Here is a 24,841-nt window from a genome sequence, read left to right on the forward strand (position 1 = left end):
GAATTTTTGCTCCAAAAGACACATTAGAGCTGATTGTCCGGCTAGGTCTTAATTTCGGGGAAACACGGTACCAGAAATAGTGTGTGACACAGAGCCTTCAGTTGTGATCCACAAATATGGTGAATGCTGCTGCCGAGTGCCATCCAATGGAAAGGCAGGGATCTTCAATACGGGAGGTGGTAAATCATACCTTAACTGTGTGTGACAAGTTTCAGCTTGTTCAGTGCAGTCAGACGGGTGTGAGTTGTAGTTGAGAGAAGGTGTATTTTAAAGTGTGCTGTAAATTATCCTCCTTCATGACAACGTTCCGTGTCACCCATCACTTCTGGTACGGCAGTTTCTGTCAAATCAAAACATTACGGTGTGTCCTCATCCACCTTATTCACCGGATCTGGCACCTGCTACTTCTGGCTCTTCCCCAAAGTCAAAATGATTCAGGATATTGAGGCAGCCATGACAGCACAACTAAAGACACTCAAGAAAGAGGGCTTCCAGAACTGCTTCAGAAAGTGGTAAGAATGATGGGATAAGTGTGTTCAAAGCGAGAAGGAGTATTTTGAGAGCGGTTAATGGCAATGTGTCTTTTACTGTAATTTTTAAAAATTTAAATACTCATTGTATTGTTTGATCACACCTCGTAGTCTGGTGCAGTTTTATTATACATAAAGGTTATGTATCTGTTGCCAGAATCAAGATGCTGAATGGTTTCATCACTACAATGGTCCCTTGCTTTGCCCTTTTATAACCACACCCACTTTGTTCCAGCACCCGTTTCTAAAATTCTGTCATTTCAGGAACGTTATATAAAGGAAATTGCACATGTAACCGTTCAAGATTAGTTTTTTTTCACTTAGCATAATTCCCTGGAGATTAATCCAAATTGTTACGTGTATCAATAGTTTGTCCTTCCTATTGCTTTCTGTTCCGTGGTATGTACCACAGTGTAACCATTCACCTGTTGAAAGTTATGTGGGCTCTTTCCAGTTTGGGGCGATTATGAATAAACTTGCTATAGACATTCTTGTGTAGGTTTTGTGTGAATGTTAAGTTTTCATTTCTCTAGAATGAATGCCCCAGCATACAATTGCTGGTTGTGTACTACCTGCATGTTTAGTTTTGTAAGAAAATGTCAGCTAGGCCAATTTCAGAACAAAAATCTTGTAGTCATGCTGCCTTCTATTAATGGTGTCTGATATTTCTTTGGTTTTTTACATATGCTTTCTCATGGACAGCCTTTGCAAATTCTCAGTCAAGTCACCACAAGGCAACGGTAGCTGCCTTTTAAGCATGGATGACCTGTTGTGTCCCCCATGTCACAAGTGGGCCTGATATTCAGGAAAAAGAAAAAAAATGCCTTATGGTTTTCTTTGGGTATATTAATATTTCTAGAAAATGAACATTGAAACAAAGCATCAGCACTGTGTCTTGCATCTTACTGAGGTGCGGCTGGGCCATTGAGCTTAACCTGAACATAAGGAGAATGTCTGTGTGTCTTTATGGCCTGAGGGAAATTTACAATGTGCTCTCTGTCGGCTTTTGGAGAACTCTGACAGAACGGAATTTTGTGACTGTTGTCTTCTTTTGCCTCTAATATCGCTCCATTTCATTTTTCTTGTGAGGTAGTCCTATTGCTTCTGAGTCACTCTTGTAAAATCTCTAGCATTAAAATTATTTGAAAACTTAGAGCCTTGTTAGAGAGTCAGGCATAAGTTTGAACCCTTTGCCTCATTGTGTATAGACATGTCAGTATTCACAGTTCTCTTGGTCGTTAACTGAGGCTTTTTCATTATTATAAATAAAAAAAGGAAAAACTAAAAAGCTCGAGATAGTAGTAAGTCTGGAGTAGATTGTGGAATGCTATAGTGAGAAGAAATCAGTGGATTGGTTTTCATTTTTAAAAGTGACTTGTTCCTTTAAAAATATTTTATGGTCAAATAAGTTTCGGAAATGCTGACTTAAACAAAATAAACTATATATCTCTTTGCAGGATTTCTCAGTCTTTTAATATGCAAATATGTATTGTGAAGTGTTGAAGAGAGCTGTTAGGAAATTTGACAGCACTTGGGGCTTGCCTTCTGGTTGCTCTTTGAAACCCTGCGTTAGCCATATTAAGAAATCTGTACTAGCTTCCTGGAGATGAGAGATGTGGAGCAGAGAAGATCCCTCCCAGATGAGACCCCCTCAGTCCATCCGTCCTGCCAATTGGCAGACATGTGACACCTTGCTAGACTATCCCATCCCAACCGAACCCAGTAGAGCAGACCAGAAGAACGACCCAGTAAAAGCTCAGAATTGTCAGAAATAATGTCTATTGTTTTGAACCACTGAATTTTGGAGTAGCTCCTAAGAGCTGTGATGCAAACACTTAACTTCTCACAGAACACATTGATTTGTAAATTTAGGTGGGGAAACTCTGTCCTAGAGATAGAAACATTCCCAAGGACTAGTTGCCAGTTTAGGCTACTTCATGTGGTTTTGAATTCTTTTTGAAACATTTTCGAATTCACTACTGCACTTATACCTTTGGGGTTTTTCAGAAGCTCTGTAGCAGAACATGCTAATTTAGTAGGGATAATTTGACAAATGGAGTTACGGAATAATGAATGATTGATGTTGGGTTAGTAGAAACTTTTCATTTCTTTGGAATTTATGGTCTAAAATTTGGGCACATCGGTAAGACTGCTATTGTTCGTAGTATTTATCTGTATTTTATTGGCTATGTTGCATTGGATAATGATGGGTCAGGGAGATACTTAACCATCAAATGCCACATGTGAAAAATTCAGGTGATAGGTTATAAACAAACTACGCCATCTGAAAACACTTTAGTGTTTAAAAAGTTTAGGAGCTAGGGGAACATACAATAAGGTTTTAAAGTTACTGCCAGTGGAGAATGTGTTTAAACAGTGGCTGTCAACTCTTGAAGTTGCTGAACTGATTTATTTGTCACAGGAACTGGTACTACAACTGCATTTTTAATTGCTCTAATGAAAGCTTTTTTCCCCCTTTATTTTCTTTTGATACAGTATTTACAATCCATGGACTTGTGCCATTTTCCATTTGGCACTTTATTATTTGGCCTCGGGCCATGGTGTACTGTGATGTTACTCATATGCTTCAGAATGATTAGCGCTGGTCCCAGTACTTTTCTTATATTGCTTTTTTTGCTCACTTCAGATTGTAAAAAATTTCCCGAGAAGTCAACCTTTCTATAATTGGATTCCTAAACTTCACTCTTCTGATTTCTGGCTACTACATCTATAAAAACATCTCCAAATTATTTCTGCAGAAAGTTTAATACTTATTTTGCTGTGGAGAAAACCTGTTTCAAATAGCTAGTTAATTGTGAACATTTTTTAAATAGTAAATTGAGTATTCATCTTTTGAGAAGATTTTAGTGTGTGAAATTAAAACCTTGGACTCACACTTGCATAGTTATATTTAAGTTTGAAAGAAATGTATTAAGATGGGAATGTTGCCAATTATAATGCGTTATTAATTTCAGGAGACCTAAAGTGTTAGCTACTTAACTTAAATTAATATTTCCCTATTTTGGACTTTCTGAAACGGTGATTATACCGGTTGGTGTATTAAAAGTTAAATGTATTTTACAATTGGTGATCAAAGTCAAATGTATTTCTTTGCCACCGGAATCCTTATAATCTGAATATGCTAATATGCATTATGAAATTTCAAATGCAATTTCGTATTTACCAGAGAAAACAACTGTTAATATTTTGTTATAGTTCCAATAGATTTTAAAGACTTTATAGATGTTTTTCTGTGCATAGAGATATTTTCATATACTTAATTTTAGGTTATAGTTTTATATTCAGCTTTTTTCACTAGAAATTATATAGTAAACATTTTACATTAAAATGTATTGTCTAACATCTTTTTAATGACTGCATAATAGATTTACATGGACAAACTGTAACTGTTTTATCCTTCTCCCCTCATCAAATATTTAGGTTTTTCTCTATTTTCCTCTAAAATGGTTATAAACATATTTGTGTTCCAAGCTTTGCATTTAACATTCCTATAAGTCGAATCACCAAACTAAAATTTGTGATTTTTAAAGCTTGTGACAAATATCCAGTTCTTTTTTTTCCTGAAAGATTGTTCTAATTTAAAGTGATGTGATAAAAATTTCTAATTACTTAAAAATTACTTTAAAAAATTTTTAAAAAAACTTTTGCTTAAGAGCTTAAGAAAAACCTTTATTTTATTTTCATTTTAGTTCTTTTTTTTGCTTTCCACTAGTTTATTTTCTTGATTGAAAAGATCCTCTTTATCATGAGGAATTACACTGTATGATCTTCAGATGAAGAGATTTAAAAAATAAAAATGAAAAATAACTGCCAGTTATATATTGCCTTTCCTATAAAAATGTTAAATTTTTAGATAAAGGATGATTTTTTTAATGGGTGTTTGTTTCATGAGAGCAGAGGTTCTTTTTATTTTTATCCTTAGTACTTAGCATGTGACTAGCACACAAATGATACCCAATCAGTATTTGTTGAATGAATGAATACCTATAATTTTCATGGGAAAACCCATATTAGATGGTCCATTTCAAATATATCTGAAAAATAGTATATCATCTTCCTTCTGCACCAAAGTACAACATAGTCTATTGTTACCCACATGTAACATTCTTCAGATTTTTCGTATTTTATGAAACAATTGATATCTTTAGTGAATTTTAACTCTTATTATTTGCTCAGTGAATTTAACCTTTTTGGAATTCAGGTACCTATATGGTATTAAGCTATCTACTCTGGAAGGATATAAAATAGTCCTTTATATTTTATACAGAAACATGTTTCCTTAATCTACACTATTAAAAATTCTCATTAAGGTAAAGAAAAAATATGGTGCTCTTAGTACTTGTATTTATGTTATCTTTGCCATTGGTCATTTTATATACACACTTGGGTTACCACTGATAAGGGGCATCGTAACCAAATACACACATGGATGGTCATCAGGTTTAATTCATTTATGCTCACCACCCTCCCACCCCCGCTTTCCCTGTTATATTTTATGTAGGTTTAGGTTGTTCATTATCATTTGGAAAAATTCGTCTTTATACTTTTTGATACTACCTTTGGATTCAGAATTTGGACATTTGGTTCAGAGTAAGCTAAAAGCTAAAAAGATAGGGCTCTACTTTCACATGAACCCACTTTTATAAAGTGAACTATAACCAGCACCTCAGGAATAACTATATGGCTCCAAACCCCTTTGTAAACTTGGGTCCGGTAAACTTGCCAGTAGGCCTTTGGCATTGCATTGAGTGTATACCAAATGTCATTAGTTAAACAAACATTCCTCATTTACTCTCATTTTAGTAAGTAGCAAACTTCTTAATTGTGTGAATAATAAAAAAACTGGCTGTTTCACTAATTAATTACATATTCAAAATTGCTGAATATATTTCATTTGGGATGAGACTAGAACAAAGAATGTGACAAGTCAGTAGAATTTCCTAGGATGATCTCATTAGCATTACTTTTCTGGTGGAGAGATTTGACTTAAATGGTTTAATTGACCATAATTACAGTTCATTCTTCATATACCCTAAGGATAATTAGGAATTTGAGGTTCTATACTTTTAAAACAGTATTGTATTCTATATTTTCTTTTTTTTTTTTTTTTTTTTTTTACAAACTCAAAGGATTGAGGGTTTCTATGATGCTTTCCTAAATAACAGATTGCTTTTTTTGGAATGCATAGTACAACCTGTGGAAATTCTATTAATTCCATATTGATTCTTGGCAGGACTGTTAAATTTGGTTTCTTTTGATTTTGCTTCTTGTTGTCTAGACAGAAGAGTGTCTTCTCTCACTCCCAAGATCCCAGTGTTCCCTGCCAACTTCTCTTGTACATTTTTATAGTTTTTAAGTAATAACAATTGAACAGGAAAGCACATTTGGGAAAGTAGATTACTTTTAATCAGGAAATACTCTGTGCCAGAATCAAGATTGTAGTTGTAACCTTATTGAATATTTTAGAAGTTTAACTCTTTCATTCTACTTTTCTTTTTATACCTTACTTTTCTCAGGCTTCTATAGGACGAGAAATGAGGAGATAACAAAATTAGTGGAAGAATCACCAATTTCTAGTCTCAGCTCTGATCCTGGTTAACTTTGGTGAAATCAAACACTCTTCCTTTCAGATTACAAAGAGCATACCCTTAATTTGCAGTTTCCGATGGGTGTCTTCTTTTGAATTTGCAAATAACATTGAAGAATTTATGAATAATACTGCACTTGTATGTATAGCTGATCGGTACTCAATAAAACTTGAGTGTCTCATTTGGAGTAAGGGAAATCAGTGGTGGGATAATGTGCTTCCTTTGTGGCACTACGCGTCTTCGCTTCCCCTCATACAGGTATGGAGTAATTGCGTACTCACCTATGGCCCTTTCGTCCTTCTGTCCCAATACTTCACAATTTTTCCAAAAGAAACGAGTAATGTGGCTTACAAGCCATGAGCATAACTACGTGTTGATCGTCTCTAAGATGACCTTAGCTTTTTGATTTGGCATCGCTAACCTGCCTCCTCCTGCCTTTCATCTTACATGATGTTCTGGTTTTGTTGAGCCATTCCATATTTTTGCACATATTATCCTCTCCGCTGCCTGAAAAATGATATTCTGCCCTGTCAGGTAGCAAAGATCCTGTACCGTGGTCCTTAATGCATGCGTACGCAAAATACACATGTGCCTTGTGGACCTTTTGTCTAATTCACCTTTGTATCCCCACTGCTTGGCAAGTAGTAACAGCTAAATAAAAATTTGTTAAAGGGCTGCAAGAATATTTTGTGAAGCATTTGGTTCATGGTGGTTTTAATTTTTGAGAAATAGTTCTTTTACTTTTACATATAAATTTTTTTGGGGAACGGCTTTATTGAGATATAATTCACATTATCAATTCATTCATTTAAAGGGTCAATTCAGTGGTCTAGTATATTCAAAGAGTTGTACAGCCATCACTGCTGTCAATTTTAGAACATTTTCATCATTCCCCAAAAAACCCTATACCCTTTACCCATTACCTCCCACCCTGCCAATCCCCCAACCTGCCAATCCCTCCAGCTCTAGGCAACTATGTCTATAGATTTGCCTATTCTAGACATTTCACATAAATGGAATCAAAATATGTGGTTCTTTGTGACTGGTTTTTCACTTAACATAAAGTTTCAAGGTTCATCCATGTTGTATCATGCATGTATCAGTATTTCATTCCTTTTTATTGCCAAATAAAGTAATATTCCATTGTTTGGATATAGCACAGTTGATTTATGCATTCATTAGTTGATAGACATTTGGAATGCTTCTAATTTTTGGTTATCACGAATAAAGTTGCTACAAACATTTGAACATTTGTGTACAAGTTTTTGTTTGAACACCTGTTTTCAGTGTTTTGGGGTAGTATCTAGTAGGAAATTGGTAACTATCTTGAACCTGTTGCGAAACTACCAGTCTTCCAAAGTGGCTGCACCATTTTACATTCCCACCAGCCATGTATGGAGAGTTTCTATTTCTTTATGTCTTCACTAACACTTGTCATTATGTCCTTTTGATTATACCTATCCTACTTGGTGTGAAATGGTACCTCCTGGTTTTGATTTGCATTTCCTTAGTGGTTTTTCATTTGCTTATTGGCCATCTGTATGTATCTTTGGAGAATTTTTCATTGGGTTATTTTTTGTTATTGTGTTGTAGGAGTTCTTATATATTCTGTATACCAGTCCTTTATCAGATCAGTCATATCTGATATCAGATATATGATTTGCAAGTATTTCCTCCTGGTAGGCTGCCTCTTGCATTTTCTTGATAGTGTCCTTGAAGCACCCAAGTTTTAATTTTGATGAAGTCCAATGTGTCTGTTTTTTCTCTTGTGTGTACTTTTGGTGTCACATTTGAGAAATCATTGCCAAATCCAAAGTCACAAAGATTTACCCTGTATTTTCTTTCAAGAGTTTATAGTTTTAGTTTTTACATTTAGGCCTTTAATTCTTTTTTTACCTTATTAGAGTTACCCCTGCTTTTCTGTGTGTAACAGTTATAGCATTCTAGTAACTCCAGCTGTAGCTTGGAGCCCTGAGAACCATATATGGGGTAAAAAAGTTTTTTTGATTGTGGTAAAATATATGTAACACAAAATTTCCCATTTCAGCCACGTTTAAGTGAATAACTTGGTGACATTGATATATTCAGAACTTTGCTGTGCAACCATCATCACCACCCGTCTCTGGAACTTTTTCCTCTTCCCAAACTGAAACTCTGTGCCCATTAATCAATAACTCTTTGTTCCCTTCCTCACCATTAAGTATGATGTTAGTTTGCTGAGAAGTTTTCGTAAAATTGTGAATGGATATTGAATTCTTTTTCTGTATCTATTGACATGATCACATGTTTTTCCTTGGTCTGTCAATATGGTGAATTATGTTGATTTTCAGTGTCGAATCAGCCTTATGTTCCTGGATGAATTCCACTTCTCTGTGATATAGTATCCTTTTGTATATTCCTGGGTTATATTTGCTTATATTTTGTTGAAAAAATTATATATATGCTCATCAGAGATACTGTTCTTTAGTTTTCTTATGTTTTGGTCTGACATGTATGTCTAATGTTTTCGTTTTGTTTTGGATATTGGTGTAATGCTGACATTATAGAGTAGGTTGAAAAGTGCTCTCCATTTATTTGTTGGAAGAAATTGTGTAGAATTGGTACTATTTCTCCCTAAAATTTTCTCTGTTGAAACCCTTTGGGCCTGGAATTTTCATTATTTGGAAGGGGTAAGTAAAATTTAATTTTTTAGTAAATACATGACTGGTCAGCTTATCTTTTTTTCTTGAATGAGTTTTGCTAGTTTGTAGGACTTGGTCCATTTTACCTTAATTGTTGGAATTATGAGCATAGACTTGTTTATAATATTCCCTTATTTCCTTTTTACTACTGTCTGCTGAATTGGTGGTGATGTCCCATCTTTTGTTTCTGATACTGGTAATTGTGTCTTCTCTCTTTTTCTTATAGTTAGACTGGCTGGAGGTCTATCAGTTTTATTGAACTTTTCAAATTATCAGTTTTTTAAGAAAATTTTTTGGTTTCGATTTTTTTTTATTGATTTCTGCTTTAATCTTTATTATTTCCTTCTGTTTGAGCTAGGCTTAATTTGTTCTTCTTCCTTCAGTTTTTCAAGGTGGAAGCTGTGGTTAGTGGTTCTACATCTGTCTCTGTAAGCATTCATACTTCAGTAATTAAGCATTGCTTTCACTGCACCTCACATACTTCACATGCTGTATTTTCATTTCCATTTAGTTCAAACTATTTAATTTTTCTTGAGGTATCTTTTGTAACACAACAGCCTAGCCTTTTGTCCCCCGGCACCTTTCCCTAAGGAAAGAAGAGTCTGAGACTGTGCTTCTCTGGGACTGAGTTTGTTATATCTTGTGTCTCTCTGTCTGGTCTCCAAAAGAGGGTTTGCAGCCAATGACGAGTAAGATTCCCCATGGGATGGGGGGGATAACTCAAGCCAGGCGGAATCCCGCAGAGACCCCCCTGATGAGCTGGGAAGGAGCCTTGCCTCCCCTGCCCCCAGGCTTGAGAAAAGCCGCTATTAACTCGAGCTACTCCTGCTCACCTGGTTGTAGAGAGGTCTTTGGAGCGGTAAGATCAAGCTGTCTCTGCTCAGCTCTATAGAATTGTTTCAACATGAGAGACTTTGCCCCCCGGGGAGGTGCACACCACACCTTAGTCATCATGGGACGCTGCTTCGGCTGTTTTGGGACAAATAATTTCGGTTTGAGGTAGGTAATGGATGAGTCTCACAGACCGTGCCTAAAACAATGCCACTTCCTTGTATGCTTATCAATAAAAGCCGTCAGTTGGTCTGATGCGGGGCTCTAGTCTATCAACGCTGCGAGATCCTTGGCCCTCTGAGGTTTAACTGCATTAATTCTGTTTCTTTCTTTCTTAAAACTTAACCCAAAGCCGCCTCTGCTTGCCTCCTCACAGCCAGTGTTGCGATGGATGCGACAATCTTTAACTTACCATAGTCTACCTTCAAGTAATAATATATCACACGGATAGTATAAGAACCTTTGAACAGTATATTTCCATTTCTCCTACCCTTACCTTGTGCTTTTATACATTTTCCTTTTCCAGATGCTATAAACCCCACAGTACATTGTCATCATTTTTGCTCTAAACATTTTTTCCTTTTGAAGAGATTTAAGTAATACAAAAAAAAAAGAAAAACTTTGTATTTGCTCAAGGTACGCACCATTTCCAGTTCTCTTTAGTCTTTTGTGTAGATTCAAGTTTCCATCTGGTATCGTTTTCTTTCTTCCTGAAGGGCTTACTTTTACATTTCCTGTAATGCAGGTGTGCTTTCTTTCAGTTTTGGTATGTCTGAAGAAAGTATTTTTTGTTTTAGAATTACATTTTCACTGGATAAAGAATTCTGGCTGACAGTGCCCCCCATCCCCCAGCCCCAAACAAATTCTTTAATGATCTTGCTCCACTCTCGTCTTGCTTGAATTATTTTTTGATAAGAAATCTGTCTCCATTTTCTTTTTCCATATGTGATGTATCTGTTTTTCCTCTGGTTGCTTTTAAGATTTTATCACTGGTTTTAAGCAATTTGATTATCATGTGCCCTTGTAGTTTTCTTCATATTTCTTGTGCTGGTTCATTGATGATCCTATATATGTTGGTCTCGTGTTTTAATCAAATTTGGAACCAGTTTTGGCCGGTATTTCTTTAAACATTTAGTTTGTTTCTTGCCTCTTTCCCTCCCTGGGATCTCAGTATACACAAGTGCGTCCACTTTAGATTGTCCCCGAGTGCAGTGATGCTCCTTCATTTTGTCATCTTCTGTTTCTTTTCTCCCTTTGGTTTATTTTAGGTAATCTCTGTTGCCCTGCCTGCCAGTTCGCTAACCTTTTTCTCCTCCCTGAAATGTCTACTCCGCTGTTAGTCTAGGAGTTTGATGTATATTCTTTTTCATATTTTCTCTATTTAATGTTTGTGGTATTTCCTTATTTGAACATACAGAATATATTGTCTACCAATTCTAGCACTTGTGTAATTTCTGGATTAGCTTCAATTTATTGATCTTTCTTCTTATGGGTTGTATTTTCCTGTTTCTTTGCATGTCTGATATTGCAAGTCAGAAATTTTGAAATGTACTTTTTTGGGAGCCAGATAGTTTTTATATTCATAAAAATATTTTGGATGTTTTTTCTGGGATGTGGTTAAGTTGCTTGGAAACCGTTTGATCCCTTTGGGTCTTGTCTTTAAATTTTCTTTGTTGGGACTAGGCAGTGTTTTGTCTGGATTAATTTTTCCCACTACTGAGGTGAGATCCTTTTTAATACTCTGCCTGATGCCCTGTGAATTACGAGGTTTTACCCTGGCCATGGGGAGCAAGTACTATTTCTTCTGTTCCTTTTAGGTTTTTTTTCTTTTTCTTTTTTCTGCCTGGACTCATTTGGTGCTTCTCACATGTGTGCCCTGATAACTGAATATTTGATGGAGACCCTCTACAGATTTCAGCTTTCCCCTCTATTGCTGCAACCTCTCCAGGCGGTTAGTTGGGTGCAATCATAGCGTTCATCTAGTTGGTTTCCCTTCTCTGATGGCCGGTGTCCTGCATACTTCATATATTTTGTCAGGTGTTTTGTTTTGTTTTGTTTTTATTGTGTTTTTTTGTTTGTTTTGTTTTTAGACAGAAAGGTGAATCTTACTCTTTTACTCCTTGGCCAAAAACAAAGGTCCCTATTTGGCAGTTTTTAAAAGTTCCGTATATAATGATTTACGTCCAAGCCACAGGGTGAGATATGTTTCAATGCCCACATTAAAATTGCTATGTCAGAATTTCATGTACCCTTCAGAGAAATGCGTTGCAGTTTTTTTCTGTAACGTTTTCTAAAGTGTATTAAGAATGAATTTTTTGGTTTTGACCCAATAGAAAGACTAATGCTCTATAAGGGGGAATGGGATATGATTTGGAAGTGGGAAAAGTGGGGTGAATTGATTCAACTTAATTTGAAAATTAGCAGATGTCTGAGAACACTGTAAAACCAGGAGAAATTTAAAGATAACGTTTAAAAACCTGAGATGAAGTTCTCCCTAATGTCCAGGGCTGTAGACGAATAGTAGGGAGTCGATGGGGATGTGAGTTCTAGAGAATTATGAATTGTTTGCGATTTTATTACCTATCTGTCGGTCTTCGTTGGGGGTCCCCAAGACCACCCTCAGGTCTGAAGATTCACTAGGAGGGCTCACTGGACTCAGAAGCTGTTACCCTCATGGTTGTGATTTATGCCAGTGAAAGGATGCATACCAAAACCAGCAAAGGGAAGGGGTGCATGGGGGCACTGAAGTCCAGGAGGAATTGGGTACAAGCTTCTAGGTGTTCTCTCCCAGTGGGGTCACGTGGGAACACACTTGGTTCTCCCTGAAATGATGTGTGACAATTGGGCAAAGTGTTGCTGGCCAAGGAGACGCACTTGAGTCTTGATGTCCAGGGTTTTATCGCCAGCCAGACACCTAGGTAGGTATACGCAGCACCTGCATGTCTTAACCTCAGCTACTTAGATATGAGCCCTGGAGCAAGAACAAACGTTCATAAATCACACTGTCAGGGTAAACTTACCTGGTCACACTGGTACGGCATAGCCCAGAGCCTTGGGGATACAGAAACACTCCGATCAGGCACCGCATTTCACAGGCGCAGGGATTACCCTCCGGAAGCCTGCCAAGGCCACTTGGAAAGTACGACTGGGCAGGATTTGAGCAACCCGGGCCTTCTAAAGCAAACCTTTCTTGGACACTGCTTACTTCATACTTCACTCGGATTTCGTTCGTTTTCCTATAACAGCCTTTGTTTCAGCATCCTAGCTAGGCTTTCCCATTACATTTAGTTACTGTGTCTCCTTAGGCTTCTCTGGGCTGTGACAGTGTTTCTTAGTCTTTCCTGGTTTTTAATGGCCTTGACAGTTTCAAGGTCTGCTGGTCCGGTCTCTGTACAACGCCCCTATTGGAGCTTGGCGGATGTTTTATGACGGGTAGGCTAGGATGATGGGTTTTGGGGAAGACGACCACAGAGGTAAAATTCGTTCTCATTACAGCTTCCCAAGGCTATGGTACTAATTTTGAACCTTTAATTATTGAATGTGAAAAGCTTCCATCCCCTCGCAAGTACTCAGCCAGAATTGAGGCTGATGTGCTGCCTACGTGCACAGTTTGTTCTCAGTGGCTCTTCTTATCCGTGTTTAATTGTACAACCTTCCTCTTTTCAGTAGTGTCAGACCCTCTAATGTGCACAACTTCAGATTTTTCCGGAGATGGTAGGGAAAGGAGGCCAGGAAGTAGAACAGTGAGTGGTCAAGTCACAGAGCAGCTAAAATGGGTCTGTTTGACGTGGTGAGATAGAATCTGGAGTGAACCTTAGGTTCCCTAGGGTGACTGCCCTTATTCTCCTATGCATGTCTTCCTTCCCCAGGATGAACTAAAAGCCAGTATCAGTATCTCCAAGTGGTTCAACCTCATTCATGCTCTTTACTTGCCTAATCTCCTACTCAGCTTTCTTTCAAATACTTGCTTAAGTGTCAGATTTTCTAGAAGACTGTACTTGACCCTCCAGGGCCCTCCAGGTCTGTTATAGGCTCTTGTAGTGGCCTGTATTTTTCTTCTCATCTTTAAATTAAACAATGACTATATGTGTTTAATGTGTGCCTCTCCTTCCAGACTGTCAGCTCCACGATGTAGCAACCATGTCAGTCTTGTTCATTCTTCATACCTTATCCTGTGTGCTCCCCCTGTGTTCCGAGAGCCTGGCCAGGCACTTAAACGTACCGCCTTTTGCAGTAAGATGAATACGCGTATAGCCAAGTGAATAAGTGAGTGAATGGATGGATATTTGATATTAAAACCTCTCAGCCACACCTGTAGGAGTGTCTTGTTGACATTGGTAACACAGGATGCCCCATACTCAGCAGAAGTCATAAAAGATCAGTCAGACAACTGTGACCCTAGGACAGTTATTTTTGCTCAACAACCTATCACCTAGGTTTGCTCAGTTCTTGAGACTTGACCCATCTCGTTGAACTTAGTCTGTGCCTGTGATAAATATCTAATCTCTCCAGGCAACTTCTCCACAATTCTCCTTTGGCGTCTTTCTCAAGTTGCCCCTTCCACTAGCATTCACACCTCTGGCTATTGCGTGTGGAACGTTTAGCATCCAGGGGCAATCTTTATTATAAGGAAAAATCTTTGGTTCTTTTTCTAAATATTGCCCATTAAGACTGTGTGGTGAGGTCATTTTCTGACCTCTCTTTTATTCTCTGTCTGGGCTTTGTCCTCTGACCTCCTGCTCTCAAGCCAGAACGTTAATAGCAATCCTCTTTCCCACTCTCTTGGCTCTCTGGCACCCTCCCCATGTGGAAACATCCTTTCTGGTCTGTGTGTCCGGACACAGTCAGAGCTGCCTGCCTGGGAAGTTTGCTAACATGAGTTGGCTCAGCTTTCTGACAGAGAGGAACCTCTTCTCCTTGCCTCCTATTTAACCAAAACTTGAAGCTTCCTTTTAGCCAGTCTTGGCGGGGAGGGTTTTTCTTTCTGTATGTGCAAGCATACTTATTGTTAACCAAACCATCAGAGGAGATCAGAGGGAAGGGTTTGAATTTATGACCCAACTATTTGGACAGAGCTGGGCTAGAAAATGTCGTGTGAGGCATGTGTCTGCCCTAGTGCTTTTACATGTTGGGCAGTACTCTTCGCTAGTTCTGACCACACATGCCGCTTTATTTCTAACTGCCTAACTGCCCCACCTCCCACCAGCCTGTCCTGCTGCCATTCCTACCCTTCTGCTGCTTCATTTTTAAGATAATACAGAGAAATACACATCTGCCCATTAACTTATCCCTTTACCAAACACAGCACCTGTAATGTACAAGGCACTGTGTTGGAAGGTCCTGGTTGATATACAACACAGCCTTCCATTTGATTAGCAGTCCCTCATATCACACATTCCCAAAGAAGAACAATCAGAACACAACTCATTTTAAATTGTTCCCTGATTAAGGCCTTTTATATGATTTATTTCAGTTTGGGGGTATTTGGTCATGTATTACGTCTGGTTGATTTTTAAAATTCACTTGAGTGCTTGCTCTTTCTTTAGCGACTGGGCTTGGGGACCAGTCGATAGCAGTCCCTGTCTCTTTCCTCTGTTCTTGTGTTTTCATTTTCTTTATCCATCTTCCTTTACCTTTTCCCAGTTCTGCTATGCCATAGTAGAAATGGCAGTTTCCTTAAATAATCATCTGCTGATCACAGTTAAATTATCCAAGGAATTTGGTAAAGTAGGAATAATAAATAAAAAATTTTAATGAGCTATATGAAGAATTTTCTGGGTGAAGGTTTACGTCATTTTCTTGATGGGAATTTTCGTTTCTTTTTTTAATTATTGCTGCTCTTTTTATTCCCTTTTAAAGTTTCCATTTTTAAAATGAGATCCTTTTCCCCTGGACTTACTCATTTGGCCAAAGTAGGTAGTTTTTTAAAAGCTCATTTTGGAGATGGTTAACTTGAAGCATAACAGATAAAGTTTGGTGATCTAAGGGAGGCTCATTTAGATAATAGAAGGTTGACTTCCTACATAGCCAGTTCTCCGAAGGCAGCTCATAGTAAACTTACTGCAATGTGATGGTAATGCAGTGATATTTGAGAAATTAAACTCAGGTCTCAACGTAATCATTAAACGGATGAAATCCATACAGTTTGCAATTGGGTTAAAATATTTGTCTTTAAGTTGATCATGTCCTCCATGTTCTTTGGGACATCTGCATTCTTTTTCCTTTTTTTTTGAGTACTTTCTTCTTTATCTTAATGTTTTCCCTTATGACTTAGGAGTTATAGAAGCATCTGGCTCCCATAGTCTTTATAGTACGTGTCGTCGAGGTTCTGAATGTGATTTACTAAAGAATCACATCCCCCAGGCCAGCGGCAATGTGCAAGTCATGGGAGTTTGGGTGTACGGTTTCTTACATTCTTCCTCATCTACGTTTTTAGCTCCCTGCGCTCTTATGTGTAAAATTGTTAGATATTTGCAGCCTAAGATTGCTGAAGCCAAATGGAACGCAAACAGGAAGAGAGGAAAAGCTGAGTCTCGGGAGAAAAGATACGTAGGTACACAGCCCCTGCTACCCCCAGTGCAGGGCACTGCTCCGCGTTTTCACTCACCTCACGACCCTCCTTTTCTTTTCAGAGTCCTCACATATTTGGTGTTTGTATTTTGTCTGAAGTTTTTATTTTTAGTTAATGGGGGTGGGGCGAGAGAGATGTGGGCCATAGGTGGTTTATGGTTCCATAATAGAAGTGGAACCTTGAATTTTTTTTTTTTAAACCGAAAAACCTCCATTCAATATGCTTTTAAAGCATGGGGAAAATAATTGTCGTCTTCTCACTATAGAAAGCTAAAGGATTTTATTTATTTTTACTTACATCTGAGAACACATTTTGAACACTTAACTGCTTCCTTCCTAATTTTGCTTGATCTCCATGAAAGAAGCATCTGGAAATCTATTGATTTTTCTTTGGATCTTGGAGGTTGGGTTTGAGAAAACCCAGCTTATTTCTTCCTGCGTTATGTAGTATCTTTAGTATATGTTCATGATTTCAGAACAAAATAAATGTATTTTAAACATCGGAATTGTAAAAAGCTAGTGTCTGTAGTGTACGGCCCAGCACAGGTCTGGGACAGGCACCAACCCACCTGCTGCTGCCTGGCTTTTTGTATGTTGGGACGTGTCCGCATGAAAGAACGAAGTGAAAAGTACTCTGTCACAACGTTTTCTATAAAAATCACTCTTTCCAAAGAATTTTCATCCCTGGCAGTGTAGCACATGGTACCTAGCGAACAAGAGGAGCCTGAGCCCCAGATGGAGGAAGGCACCCTAGTTCCCCTGGAGCTAGCTGCTCAGCGCCCTCGCAACTCTGCACGGCCTGCAGTCCAGTTCATGGTGCTTTGCGTGGCCCTCTTGGAAGTTGTCCAGAAAAGGGTAATTTTCTATACCTCGTCATCAGGTCTTTCGGCTTTATGGGTGTGTAGTTTGAGTTGTTTTTTGTTTGTTTGATTAGTTTTGTGTATTGTTGGATATTTGTCCAAAAAGTACTGTGAGATGTTGGGGGTCGGGGGGAGGATTTCCCTTGGGAACGCGATCTCATTGCTCTGCTTGTCTGACAGCTGTTCCTTCACTTCTAACTTTATTGCTAATTCAAAGAGTTATAAAGCCATCTGTGAGCAGCTGTTCACTGTTTTCATTAGGACCCAGCTATTATCAGGAGTGATTTAGGGTAGATTGTAGGAATAATTTTCTGGCAGTTACGATGTATTGTAACTTATTAAAAAGAGTTGTAGAATTAAAAAAAATTTTTAAGAGCATAAAGTAGTATTTGTTGAAAGATGAGAGGAATTGAAATATGAAATACTGACTGAAGGTGGGATAGTGAACCAACTAGTTTTTGAATTCCCGTTCTGGGATTTTCTGATTTCATGCTGGCGTTTATTCTTCTCTCACACACTAACTTTTCCCATGAGTCTCTGTGCTTTTAGACTTTTCTGAGCAATTGAAGCTCTTTAAGCCCATTTAGATTCATTTTTGAATTAATATCTTAGCGATAGAAAGACTAATCATTTATTTAGCATTCAGGTCCTAAATTAAAATACAAACTTGTTTGCCCTTAGTTTAAGAAATGTAATGATCAGGCAAAAAGGAAAAATACAAAAGTTATGGTAATTAAATATTACTCACAAAATGGCTTGATCTTCATCTTATGTTACTAGTCCTTCAAAAATCTACCTATTATAATCTTTCAGTCCTTTATATAAAATAATACATAGTATTTATTAAATAATTACCATGTACCAGGCCAAGTGAAGATACTATTTTATTCTCACAATAGTCCCGAGAGCTGTGGTTTCATTGTCCCCATACTGCAGATGAGAAAGAAGCTGAGACATGAAGTAAACTGCCCAAAGTCATACAGTAACTAGAAGATATATATATCCAAAAATGTATGACGTTTAAAAAAGAATATAAAATTGTGAATACATTATGATCTCAATGAAAACACACACAAACACACACGCCTTCTATTTGAAAGGCTAGAAGGGACTACACCAAAATATTAACAGTGGTTACTTAACAGGTGTGGGAAGACAGGTAATTCCTGTATTGTTCTTCAGAATTTCTTACAAGCTGTATACTATATATCAGTTACCTTCATAATCATGAGGCGAGGATTGCTGTTTTCACATTCTGTTGTGTTGATGCAAAAGTAATTGTGGTTTTTGCAATTTTTAACCTTTTAAACCGCAATTACTTTTGCACCAAGCTAATAACTCCTTGGCGTAAGTCTTATATATATGCAATAATTTTCAAATCTCTGTCCTCACCATCTCACATATCCAAGAATTGTAAAACTATTTCTTTTTTTTTTCCAGTATTCGTATTCATTTGTGCAAAGAAATATGTCTTTAGACAAAGACTGTCTGTTAGGGTACGTTTCTTATTCCTCTTTAGACCACGGAATTTTGAGGACGTTGTCTCACATCTTTGTGCCTTATAGTTCGTTCCTAAGGCAAGTCCAACTCCCAGAAGACATTTCTTAAAAGTTTATTGAATTTATTTCACTTATAAATCCCAACCCCAGTGCAATAATTGGAGACGAATTCCTTAATTTCCAAACACATTCCTTTTTTTCTTTTAAGGTGACTCAATTACACCGTTGCCCAAAGTCTGAATCCTGACTGTTACCCGATCCCATTTTCTTTTTCACCACCTCTCCACTTCTAATGAATTATCAAGACTTTTGTTTGCCTTATTTAATAAGAGTTTAAGAAGAGTTTTAGTAGAGCTTTTACCCTTTTTCTTCTACTGCGTCAGTGCAGGTCGCTCTGCCTCTTACCTAAGTTACTGTAGAAGCCCCCGTCCCGCGGATGCTAACCCCACAGCACTTGGTGCCCACAGCGGCCCTCCCGAAATGTGATCACGCCGTTTCCCTGGTGGAGCTGCTGTCCACTGCTCCTAAGGCCGAGTCCAGCCTCGACGCCCTGCGTCTCCCGGGGCGGTGCTCCCTGGAGCCCAGCTCCTCTCTCCACGTCTCTCCCGGCTCGGAGGCCTGGCCGCAGCCAACGACTGTGGTCCCCCCCGCGTAGCGCTTCTCTCTCCCCGCTCCAGGCTCCTACTGTGCCGTTCAGCCGCTCATTCCTGTGTCCTCAGACCCCACCTCCTGTGTCACTGCGGACGCCACCCTTTCAGCAGTAAACCACGCTGTGGGGTAAGTGCCTGGCTATGGAAACACGCGTGTCTAAGAAAACCGTCCATCGGGCCGGAAGCGCAGTGTGGATAGGAAGTGCCCCGGGGACCGGCACCGTGTGACCTGGGCCTCTAGTCGGTGTCCGTTACTTTGACGGACGTTTCCGTAGGTGACTGGGCCTCACATTTCCCGAGGGGACAGAGCCTTCTGGCACTGCTCCCTCAACTGCCTGTGTCCCCCCACCTTACACTTTTTATCTCTGTTCCTTGACTCTTCTTTCCTCCCATAGTTTGGGGAAAACAGTTAACTAAGGACAATATAAAGTGAAAAATAGAAACGCAGTCGGCGTACAGCGGCAGTAACCATCCAGCAGTGGTGAGTGAGAAAGAAGGGCCGTCCCAGGACGTTAGGTAGAAACGGTGTCAAAGCGACGCTGTTTGCAGGACCGGGAGACGGAGTGTTCGTGGGCTGGGGAGGAATCGAGTGAAGAATACGCTGAAGGCAGGAGTAGAGAGGGGACCGCCCCACTCTGCCGAAGCAGGAGCCCACGTGGCAGCCGGCAGGTGCGGGCAGGGTGCCTGGCTTTGCTGCGCTTGTGCGGCCTGCAGGTGGGGGCTCCTCGGCGGGGGGGGGGGGGGGGGGGGGGCTCCTCGGCGGGGGGTGGGGTGGGGTGGGGGCTCCTCGGCTGGGCCCCGCGCCCGGCAGCGTCCCCGTGGGAGCATCTCCCCTCCTCCCGGAAGGAGCCCTCGCCCACTCCCCGGGCCCTAAGGAGAGAGGCGGTCTTTTCCGATCAGGATTTCCTCATCGTTTATTTTGGTGATTTCCATGTGTCTCACGGAGGTGTCTCGGGGTCCATACCTGATGTGAAGTTCTTTTTAAACGCTCTTCTCAAAGACTTTTTAAGGGACTCATGTAAAACAAAACACACTCAAATTATTAAATACAGGACGGTATCATATTAAAGATGAGCAGGTTGTGTTTCCAGGTTTACTTACTCTCATACAAACCTGAGAAAAGCGTGCTCCGCAGCCGCGTAGCGGCATTTACCTGGATCTGTAACGTCACTGAGGAGGAAGCGTGCGGCACTGCCACCACCCCGGGCGGAAACGTCCTGGGCTGTGCGTGCTCCGGCGCCGCGTCTGCCGGGCGGTTCCCAGGGCGCCGCCCCCCGACTGGCAGAAGAAGCGCAGGGTAACGGCCGCTGGGTGTGGGCATCGCAACGCCACGGCGTCACTTCCGGTCTCCCGCGTTTCAGAAGTGGCTTCTCTGACTTGATATTTAGGACAGTGATAAATACGGCTTTTATCCACCATATATACTCTATACCGTGCTTCCCCGAACAGAAGGCCTAGTCTGACAACCGGCTCTAATGCTCTAATGTCTTTTGGAGCAAAACAATGTAAGACCAGGGTCTCATATTTATAGTGTTATGTTACGCTACGTTCCGCTACGTCTTGCTACGTTACGCTACGTCTTGCTACGTTACGCTACGTCGCGTTACGTCCCGTGCGTCACCGTTATATAAGACCCTGGTCTTATTTTATTATAAGATTTATATTTATATTGTTGTGTTATGTAAGACGTGGTCTTATAGTAAAATAAGACCGGGTCTTGTATTAATTTTTGTTCCCAAACACACATTACAGCTGATTGTCCAGCTAGGTCTTATTTTCATGGAAACTTGGTACATACCGTGTGTGTGTGTGTGTGTGTGTGTGTGTGTGCGCGCGCGCGCGTGCGTGCGTGTGCGTGCGCGCGCGCGCGCGTCTGTGGTGTGTGTTCCACCGCTAAAAGGCACACAAACGTAACGACTGATCTAATTAAACCACGTTACTCGGTAGCCTTGTTGCCAAATCCACTGACCATTTCTTCTTAGTTATGCCTGCTGATCTCTGTACTCAGGTTTTGATGGTTGTTGACTACCCTCCTTAAAACTCTTCCCAGTGTGTTGGTTTATATGAGACGTGTGCTGAAGTCTTTAGAAGTGTCGTATCTGCAACCCACTGTAAAAAGATTCAATAGAAAATTTAAAAATTGATAAAGTGTGTGTCTGTGTGTGTGTGTGTATGTGGAGAGAGAAAAAGCAAGAGCGAATGTGGCAAATATTAAAAATTGGTGAATTTTGGCAAAACGTGTATATACTCCTGTTGCACTGATTTTTCAACGTTTGTGTATGTTTGAAAATTTTCAAAATGAAATTACAGGATAAAAGGAAGCAGAGAAGTTCAGAGAGAGCAGAGAACACAGCAGGCACCACCGGGTGGACGGCTCCCTGCGCTTCCGCCCACACCGCGCCGCTTTTACCGGTGACGGTCACCCTCCGTCCTGCCTGTCACTGCTCCTGCTGCTGGTTTCTGCGCGTTTTTAGGGCCATAAGCGCATGTGCACCGCTCTCAGGTTTAATTTCAATAACTGGTGAAATCAAAAAACAGTTGAAAAACGAGAAAAGAAAGGACAAATAAAACCCAACGCTGGCAGTGCTGCAGGGAGATACACAACGTCTCGCTCCTGCCGTTGAAATAGATGAAGTGGGAGAGCAAACTGGCCGTGTGTCGAGAGTCCTAGAAATGTCCATGCCTTTTAATCCAGTAACCTTCTTAAAATGCATCCCAGGAAAGCAATTTCAAAAAAAATAATAAAGTGCTCTCAGGATTATGGTTGATAATATAGCCTTCTTCTGGTTCTGTGGACACAACTACTAAATCCTTCCCCCCAAACCATGCAAATCCAATTGGAAAAAGTAACCTTTTCCTGATATTAACAAACAAAACCCCTCTCTTTGTTGAATTTGTAGATTGTTTTCTGACCTTCCTCCTTTCTTCTTGCCTCTTAAGTGTAGGCGGTACCCAACACCCACATGGCCCTTCTCATGGTTGGCAATGTTAATTGAGCTCATGGTTTCTGTTTTGGTGTAGATATGTAGATATCTCTGAAGTCTGAAATTCCAGTTTTATCCCCTTGTTAGAGCTCCATTTGTGATGCTTTACATTCCGACTGCTCACTTTTCATCTTTTGAATATCCTGTCCTATGTTTTAACTATTTATCCAAAAAAATCTATCGTGCTTATTTTCCCTGCTAAAGATCATTTTTCTGTGGTCCGTATTTTAATCAGTCCATCCTGAAGTTTGAGCTTTCAATTCTCTCTTACACTACCATTAAAACCCTCAGCTACGGGCTGCAATGTCTTTCTGTGGTGTCTTCTCCATCTGCATGTGGATACCCTAGTTCAAGCTTGGTTTTTGTTTTTAAGGATATTTGTGATAGGTCCTTAATTGGTCTCCCTGCACTTTCTATTCTCTGATGACTCTTGTTAGAGAAGTCTTCCTGACACACATCAGATCGTATCATTTTCTAGATTAAAACCTTCCAAGACTTCTAACTATGAACAAAGATCCTTGAGCTCCTCCATCTGCCCTCGGGTCTCTCCACTATATGGCTTCAGCTAACTTCTTTTTTCATTTCCCTCCCTCAAATCTTTTTTTCTTTTTTCTCTCTCATCCTCTTCGTACTTCCTTCTGAGTCTTTCATAATTTTTTGGCCTCTACCTGACCATTTCCCTGTTTTCACCTTTCCAGAGCTCACGAGTTAACTGCCTTCCAGCTGGAAGCAATCTTTCCTTCCTGGGAACTCACAAAGGCCTTTTCTGTCCTTTTGTTACTGTGCGTCCTTTGTTGTGTATTCTTTGTGTTGTACTGTGGCTATTTGTGTGCATGTCCCTGGTAGCTGTTGAGTGGTTTAAAGTGTCCATTTATGTCTCATTCTTCTATTGCCTGTGTACATTATCTGGTACATAGTTTTTAATGCCTATTTAGTAAGTAAATAATCTGAACTATCTTGTGGGCGTATTTCTTAGTTGAGGAAAAGGAACAAAATTTTGAGAATATTTCATTAATATACCAAAGACAGAAAAGATTATACATGTTCCATAAGGACCTACAGAAGTATATTTGGAATAATTTTGCTAAAAAGGAAATATAAGAAATTAGATACATAGATGAGAACATGGATCACTGATTCAAACCATTTTCACAGATAAAACCTAATTTTTAAAGCCATGGAAGATAGACTCAACAGTATATTCAATCATTTAAACAGTTATTTATACAAGACTTGCAAGCAGAAACATTTTATTTTCTGTCGTATTTCTATAATATGCAGCTCACATTTTATGTACAGGTAACCCCCGTATAACACGGTTGTTCGTTCCTAAAAAATGCCGTGTTATGCAAATCTGTGTTATATCAAAGAAAGAACTAGTACAGAAAACGGGGTTGTGTTCCAAAAATTTTTTAAAAAAGCCATACTATTATATTTTTACAATTAAGAGAAATATCTTTATTAAAGCTATTTTCACCAAAAGTGTAACATATTAATATTTGTTAAATAATGTTTTCTTCGTCTTCACTGCTAAGCACCATTAATTGAAGATGTTTTCTTTTTGACAAGATATCTTCATCCTCTGAACTTACTACTTCACGAGCAAAATGGATTTAAAATTGTAACACATTTTAAAATTCTGCAGTCAAATCTGACACGACATCCACGCTTGAATGAAAAATTTCAAATGAGATATCTTTTGCTCTTAGAAAAAGATATGTTACGTGTTGTATCGTTGAAATTTCTTTTTAGGGTCTTGATTCTTCAGTGGTTCTGTTCTCTCTCTTGTACTTCTTGTGTTGATTTTTTTTTAAGTCCTCTATTTGTCCTGGCAACGTTACATTTAGAAAATGTCCTGTTTTGCAGGTCTCCTGGTCAGATATAGGAGGAATGGAAAATATCAAATTGAAATTGAAACAGGCTGTGGAATGGCCCTTGAAACATCCAGAGTCTTTCATCCGAATGGGTATTCAGCCACCTAAAGGAGTTCTTCTGTACGGGCCACCTGGATGCTCTAAGACAATGATCGCTAAGGCTTTGGCCAATGAGAGTGGACTGAATTTCCTAGCCATAAAGGTACGGTGTGAAATTTTTAAATTGCTACTCTCTCTTTCAGACCCCATAGTACCCAGCCTCTGATTCCTCCCCTTAGGAGAACATGGGAAGGCATCTTAAGGAGTAGTTGATTTTGATTTGAGGTTGATGGTAATATAATACAAGGAAATGAGAGAGAAATAAATTAGTGTGTGTCATCAGCAAATCAGGGTGGACAGTAGAACACTGCTTTGTTAGTTTCTTGATTCTCAGTATTTCTTATACCCATGTGTAATAGAAACCAGGCTTCTTTAATTTCTACATTTTTAAATTATACTAATCACTTGCTTCACCAAGACGTAATTATAAGTGTGATTGTGCATTTAACATACATATATGGAATTTTCACAGTAATCAGATATTTTACATGGTTAAAGTAAATTCCTTAAAAATACTTTTTCAGTCAGAGAATGTATGTACATTGTTTATATGCTGAAGCACACACCCTTTTGTTCACTGCCCTGCCCTATGGGATAGATAATCTTACTTGATATGTAGTTTTATATTTACTTTAGAACCAGGTGTTAATTTTG

General features: G+C 39.3%; 1 protein-coding gene across 5 annotated transcripts in view; it reads left to right on the forward strand.

Moving 5' to 3' along the window:
- The window catches only part of AFG2A (AFG2 AAA ATPase homolog A), a 241,180-nt gene that overhangs the window by 34,472 nt on the left and 181,867 nt on the right, over positions 1-24,841 (forward strand). For all 5 annotated transcript variants that reach the window (XM_081077501.1, XM_081077503.1, XM_081077504.1 and 2 more), the window contains one exon: positions 24,081-24,290. In XM_081077501.1, the coding sequence (XP_080933627.1) occupies positions 24,081-24,290 (210 nt within the window). The remainder of the gene's footprint in view (positions 1-24,080; positions 24,291-24,841) is intronic.

This window comes from Rhinolophus hipposideros, assembly GCF_964194185.1.
Source record: "Rhinolophus hipposideros genome assembly, chromosome: 16".
In the NCBI taxonomy this organism is placed as follows: Eukaryota; Metazoa; Chordata; class Mammalia; order Chiroptera; family Rhinolophidae; genus Rhinolophus; species Rhinolophus hipposideros.